The following is a 7,133-nucleotide window of genomic DNA, read 5'->3' as shown; positions in this document are numbered from 1 at the left end:
TTGGACTGCTAAGCCATGTTTATTTTCCAGTCAAATTAACAAAAATACTTTCTACAAGGTTATTTCCAGACATTTCCTGTATATGCTGTGTCCACTGCAAATACACAGTATGAATCACAAGTTTTCTTACCTTGAAACCTACTGCATTTCTCTTGTAATGTATGAAAAGAACTCTGAGGCCACCACAGAATAAAGAACCTTTTAACATCATCCCTGTTGTATATAAATATACATTCATAAAACTTGCAAAAGGAATATTCTGGAGATTAAGATAATGCTAGGTTCTATTACAGCACATTGGTCATATCCCCGCACAGCCATCTTTAATACAATCATCAAAAATTTAAAATAACTGGGACAAGTGAAATAAAGTTCCATTACAGTGCTGATCAGATGATATGTTGGATAAAAGCGACTCAAAGACAAGTTTAACATACAAGAATGAATAATTAAAGGCTGGCCTCGAAAATGTCATCATTTAATACAATTAAATTAATATAATGGCAACAACTTTATCAAAAGGACACCACTAAGTGCTAAAGTGAATTTCATGTTGCTTAGTAAGTAAGATAAACAAAGCTTAACATTTTCTGAATTATAATCCTTTTTCATTTCCCCCAGCTTTATTAATAATATAGATATTCTGATAGAATACTCAAATATAATTTTTACTGATATGCAGAATAATTTAAATGCATATTTGGTACAGTTTCTTCTTTTTGGTGTTCAGTAGTTGCTTTTGTTTTAATAAAATGATAGAGCAGATTTATGCTTAACATCACAGATACATTTTGTCTATGTAAAGAATTGCAGAGCTTTTTCAATTGTGGAATGGTATGTTTCATACACGTGTAATTTTTAAAATGCTGCATGAACTTGTGACTTTGCCAATACACAGATCAACCATCAGAAACTGTAATGAGCATGACCTGACACACATTTCTGTCTTGGCTTTGTATAAGCATGGACACATTCAAAATGTTGTAACATCTGTATGATTTGCTGTTACTTTGGTGATTGTGATATTTCAGGTGCAGATGCAAAGAGCACCTTAATGGTCCTCATAGAAGTACTTTTATCCCCCTGTATTTTAAAGGCATCAGATTCTTTTATTCTCCCTTGTAGCGAGGAGGTCTCTTCTCCTTAAATGCAAGAAGGCCTTCAATTCTATCTTTTGTTGGGATAGTCTGCAATGAGCAGAATAACAATTCATTATTGACACCAAAAAACAATACCAAGAAAGATATTTTCATACAAATCCCAGTTCTTCAATGCATCCAAGATGCATCAGAAAAATTATAATACAACAGAAAAATTAAAACTATCTAGTCAGATATAGGAATATATCAGACACTTCAAGGGCACAACAAAACGTTGATAAACAATTTGGGAGGGAAAGGAGTACCTTTTCTCCAAACAGATGAGTTAAAAAAATTCCCTAGGGTTTGAGGTTTGTTCATTTTCTTTTCTTTTTTTGGGGGGTGGGGTGGGGGGGGTTGGGTCGAGGAGAAAGAGAGGTTTGGGTTTCTTGGGGTTTTTTTGGTTTGGTTCATTTTGGGTTTTAGGGAGGGGGAAGAAGGTTATTAATCTGATTACCACATCTTAAATAAGCATATAGTGCTGATGCTTTTATTTCCATCATGAAAACCTGACTTGAAGTCCAAGAATATATAATCTCAAAGATATCATTCCCATTTTTCACTGGCAAAGAGGTTTGTCTCAAATTTTGATTGGTTATCACATATGCCATTCACTATTGGCACATTCAATTCAATGATATGTCATATTGCTATTCAATATGACACATCATATTAGTGAAGTGTCCTTTGTATTATTTCATGTTAAACCAAAATAAAGCAAAAAGCAAGGCAGTCTTTAGACTGGCATGGTAGTGTATGACTGGCTAGATGTATGGCTGGTACTTCTTCACTATCTTCTCCCTAACAGTACTAGTATGGCTGTGTTATTCTCCTGAACTGCACCTCATCCCCTTAAATTCCTTACAAAATCAGACAAAATATATACAAAATATAGATGGAAATTTAAATAAAATGCCAAAAAGTTTGCACAAGAAATCACAGAGCAATTTTTAGTTGGATTTCTGCATGTTTCATAACAGGCATCAACAAAGCCTGTTTTCTGTGTTTTTTTCATGTAATCATATTTACATACCTGAGCATAACAAGCTTCTTCAATGGCTAAGCCTGTTACTAAGTCAACCTGTGGAAAAGAATACAACGATTTTTAAAATAATTTTTTAAAATTTATTATATATTATTTCCTCACAGCTAACATGAATATATGCTGTTATATGACACATACTAAAATACTTCTGCAAAGATCTTCTACACTACTTTAACATAGAAATGCTACACTGACATGTGGTAAGAGTGGTTAGTAACAGACTCCTGATTTGGAAATACAACTAGCATGCAATACGGTAAAAAAGTCTGCTTTTTATTACAAGTCATGTGGTTAGGTACAAACCATTAGCTACCTGCACATTTATAATAATTTCATTTACTACAGGGGAAAAAATGTGCTGCATGATTACTTAATTTTTTTTCTGAAACAAAATATCTTCAAAATGTCATATAAGACCAGGATAGTGGGCCACAAAATAAACACAGATTCAAGTTCAAAAGTATTTAAAACAGAAAAATAAAGAGGCCCATGTCTATCCTGCATCATCATCATCATCATCATCATCATCATCATCATCATCTATTTTTAATACATTTAGTTTCTTTGTGAACTGCCCTGAACAGCTGAAAAGGCTGAATTTTGGCATCACTATTTCTCCATCTGTCTTAAGCACCAGATGCTGCAGAATTCACTAGCTCTCTGCTTGACTACTGGAAGGACTGTGGCTATGCACCACAAGCAGGTTTCAAGAGGAGCTAAGTTACCTGATGAGCAATCAAAGGATGCTATGACATCTGTGCCATGGTAGTTTTGTAACAACAGCTTGGATGACCATTTGCCTTGACTGGCTTTGATATAGTAGATCTTGTCTTGGGTCTCAGCGCTGTACTTAGAGGTGATCATTCAGAGTACATCTAACCCTATCATCCTAATTCTATAAACACCATTATTTTGACTTTTCAATCCACTTATCTGGTAGTGAGATAACTTAGTTTGCAGCATTTTGAGCCTTAGGTATTGAAATAAATCTTGAATTCCACCATTACTTGCTGTGGAAACCTAAAATACTCTCTGTGCAGTGGCATCTGAGTTTGGTTTTCAGGCCACCACTTGCTGGTGTTACGCTTTGCTGAACTTGCTGGTTGCTTTTGTGACTTTTAAGAAAAAAGGACAAATTCATCTTCTTGGATTCAGACGCTGCACATGGTATGGTCCTCTTTCCCTTGTACCAGATTGAGCTACAAGGTGTCCTGGTGCATAGCCTAACTTTATGAACAGACCTGCTGAACTCAGCATTAGGATATGTATACCTAAAGTAAAACACATGTCCAGGAGGGATTTTAAATGAGCTTTAGAGCTAGGTCAATAGTGTGGCAATGGAGTGGCAATCAGAATCAAACATGAAATGAGGCTCCAGGTACGATTTTAACACTGTCATTAAACTATTAAAAATAAATAATAGGCCCTTCAGCCTTTACTAGTTACTAAACACTGAGAGTTTGACAGACTTGAGAGAGTATGATTTTGATAATTTTTCCCACCTGGGATTTGAAACACAATTTGCTCATAGTAGGTTATGTTTACTTTCTGTTATTAATAATTAGCAGAGTACACTACTCTTGAGGTTACTAAGCCTTGTTACAGAAATCAGCATCTCAGGAGATTGAAATATAAAAAAAATTAGATTTCTTTCTTTAGAAAGTTTTGACCAAATAGACTTCGAAAGACTACAAAATGCGAAAGTAAAAACAGTACTAGAAAAAGAATGTCAGCACAGAACAACTGTTGCCAACCTGACTTCCGTCCTACTCTCACCGGAAGTACAGATCCTTACCTCCATTCCCTGATTGATAGCCAGTTTTGCAACTCTCATTGCTACTGGTCCCTAAAATGGGAGAAAAAGCTTATTTACACATCATCAAAACCTGCAATATTTGTAACTGAAAAGTCTGCACATCAATATTATTATATTAGGACCATTTAGACTTTGGACATTCATTAAATTTACAGTATATAAGTCATATAGCCTAGATTTTATCATTACAGTAGACATTTGCTTCTAAACTGATAGTTTCAATATTGAGAACAAGTAAAAGCACACTATTTTCAAAAGAACCTGATTATTATGTTTGGTTTATGTTTCAAAGGTGCTGAGTGTGTCGACATTTGTCAAGCTTTATCAATTTCCTTCAAAACAAGGCTTGGAATGGCCACTTTAAGATACATCATTAAAGGTCTTTCCACGGTCAGTCATATGTCCCTACTATCACACAATGCAGACATGTGAAAATATGTAATCATGAAATAAAATTAACTGATTCAAGCTTCAAACCTATAGTATGCTATTGCAAAAACTGCTCAGATCAAGTGATGACACTTTCCCGTGAGCAACTGAGATCCCCAGTAAGCAGAGGGTTTCCCACACTCGCCTCCAATGTGCTGCAAAACTGCAAGACATCTTTGGAAATCATCTCAGTTCTGTGCCTATCCATCAGCATCAGCTTCTGGATGTTCAGGCCTGCTGACTTGGGAAAAGCCAAATGCTTATGAGGCAGTTCTAATAAGAAGTTGTAACCATCAATCAACTTTCCAGAACCACTGTATGTTAAATTTTTTACTGTACTTTTAATTTTTGTCTTTCTATGAAGGTGTTCAAGACACAAATAACCACCATTAAATGCCATACCTAAGCTATAACATTTTATATTTCCAATGAAAAATTTTAGTTGTTACCCTTGTGATCCAACAAAGTGATTCACTAATTATTTTCTTTTTCTGCCTCCTAGGAATTTTCTACCTAGGGCCTTTTGCTTCCCTTCTAAGGAGTTCAACAGCAACAAAGTAATCTATTAAAATAATGGCTATACTAAAAAATAAAACTTGTATAACATTTTGTTGTTGTTGTTTAAAAGCTGAAAGCCAGAACACATTATGAACACACAGACCAGATCATGGCAAAATGAAGATTGATGGAGGTTTGTCTCACTATGAAACAATTACCAAATAACACCATTCAATACAAGAGATAAAACTTCTGATTATTATTATGTGTCTGTCTTGCCACATAACTAGCACAGATTTTTGATATATAATTTTGTGACAGTTCTCTTTAATAAAACTGTGTCTTTTTCAGTCTTACTATTGGTAAAAACTAAAAAATCAAAATGAATTTTTATACCTGAGGTAAGAATTCTCTTGCCAGAGCTAATGCTCTTCTGTATGCAGCATCCCCTGCTTCATTCTGTTCTACCACATGGCTAATCAATCCTATTGATTTTGCTTCCTCACCATCTACAATGCGTGCAGAGAAGATTAGTTCTTTTGCCAATGACACTCCAATTGTGCGAGGTAATCTTTGTGTCCCCCCTAGAGTTTGTAAAAAGAGAAAATGAAACTATTATTTTCCCATGTATCTACAAATGTAGATGCCTTGTTCATTTTAAGTATTTTAATTTTAAATTCCATAAACAATTACATAAACATGCAGAAATTCAAGTAGCACAACGGCATTATTAAGTACCTTCTTCAGTTTTTCACACTACATTTAAATTGAAATAATTGCCCTGTTTCTTAGAAAGACACGTAAAGAAATGTAGATATAGAGATTCTGTTCTATTACAGACATATTACCTTACTTGTATCAGCCAAAAGCCTATCAAAAACTACAGTAATTAATATATCCAAATCCTCTGTTTCTTTTTAACACTACATATTTTTAAGATATAAATCACCACTTCCAAAGAATTACACTTAAAAAGAAAATGTACCTTAACAAGTCTGTCCTAAAATTTGCACCTTAGGGACAATATTTACATGTAAATGAAACTAAAACCACTACTAGACAAGGTCTTTAAGAAGCCATGGTTTTGCCTCATCTTACTTCCATATTAGTGTTGCAGCCTCAACGTGTCATTACAAATACTAGGGAAGAACAATGACAGGTGCAGATCAGCAGAGAAAAGCATCTACCTTTATAACAGTTAGCTGTTCTTAGCACATTAAAAAGTTCTTTGACTTATCAGCATTTCCAGAAGGTCAACAAGCAGTAACTACATTAACCAGAAATCAAGATTCCTTAGCTGGACTAACAATTAACTTTTGAGAACTAACAAACAATGAGAATGTGGAAATAATCATTATCAAAATGGAAGATGTAGATTCAAATCACTGAAGCACATATTTATGAATTAAAACAGTGGAAATGGCCTTTATCCAGGAGAAAGGATTTTTAAAATCATAAGGTCTACCATTTTGACATGGATCTGAAACAAATACTCTATCTATACAAACAGTCTGTAAGCAAAAATTTATTTCCAATTAGTTATTTCAGCAAGAGCATGCTAATATATTCAAATGTAAATATAAGTATATATGCAAGAAGAGGATTTATAGAAGTTGTTCAAAGCAAGGTGGTAAAACACTGTGCAAATATGTGTTCAACTAACAAAACATATTAATTTCTACTATGTAATGTGGACTATGCCACAAGTATTTTATTCAGGCCATTCAGTCCTCTTACTGATGTTTCCTGAAAGTACTTTCAATACATTATGAGATAATATGACTGGAAATAAACTAGAAGTTTTTGTGATTTAATGAATCAGCTTTCAACTACTATTTTTTCTGAACCACAAGCTTCAGTACTACTGTGTTCCTTTCTGTAAAAACAGAACAGCCTTTGAACACCTTATATAATACAAAATTGTAAACAGTTTGGAGGATTTCTGCCTTATGTCTTTCTGAATATTGAAGGCCTATAACAAAAACTGAGATATATTTTGCAGATAAGAACTGGAGGAATGAAAAAAATTATCAAAACAATTAAAATAAAATTTGTAGAACAAAAGTGTTAGTAAATACACAGAAAGTGATAATCTCTATGATCCTGCAGTGCTTGAGAGGATTATAGCAAATCTATCCAAATGGTCAAGGGAAACAGCAATTCAATAAATTCTGCTAAATTCTTAAGCTAAGTCTGTGATACTGAT

The 7,133-nt window shown here is 34.0% G+C and overlaps 1 protein-coding gene across 1 annotated transcript in view; it reads right to left on the bottom strand.

Annotated features, from left to right (window-relative positions):
- AUH (AU RNA binding methylglutaconyl-CoA hydratase) overlaps positions 1-7,133 on the bottom strand; it is a 117,491-nt gene continuing 110,358 nt past the window's right edge. Inside the window, exons 8-11 of the mRNA XM_058825885.1 lie at positions 5,324-5,511; positions 3,980-4,030; positions 2,173-2,220; positions 1-1,187 (exon numbers count right to left, since the gene is read on the bottom strand). Coding sequence (XP_058681868.1) covers positions 1,110-1,187; positions 2,173-2,220; positions 3,980-4,030; positions 5,324-5,511 — 365 coding nt within the window. The 3' untranslated portion in view covers positions 1-1,109. The remainder of the gene's footprint in view (positions 1,188-2,172; positions 2,221-3,979; positions 4,031-5,323; positions 5,512-7,133) is intronic.

Source organism: Poecile atricapillus, chromosome Z (assembly GCF_030490865.1).
Source record: "Poecile atricapillus isolate bPoeAtr1 chromosome Z, bPoeAtr1.hap1, whole genome shotgun sequence".
Taxonomy (NCBI): Eukaryota; Metazoa; Chordata; class Aves; order Passeriformes; family Paridae; genus Poecile; species Poecile atricapillus.
The sequence above is the reverse complement of the archived record's forward strand: the minus strand, read 5'-3'. Positions and strand labels throughout refer to the sequence as shown.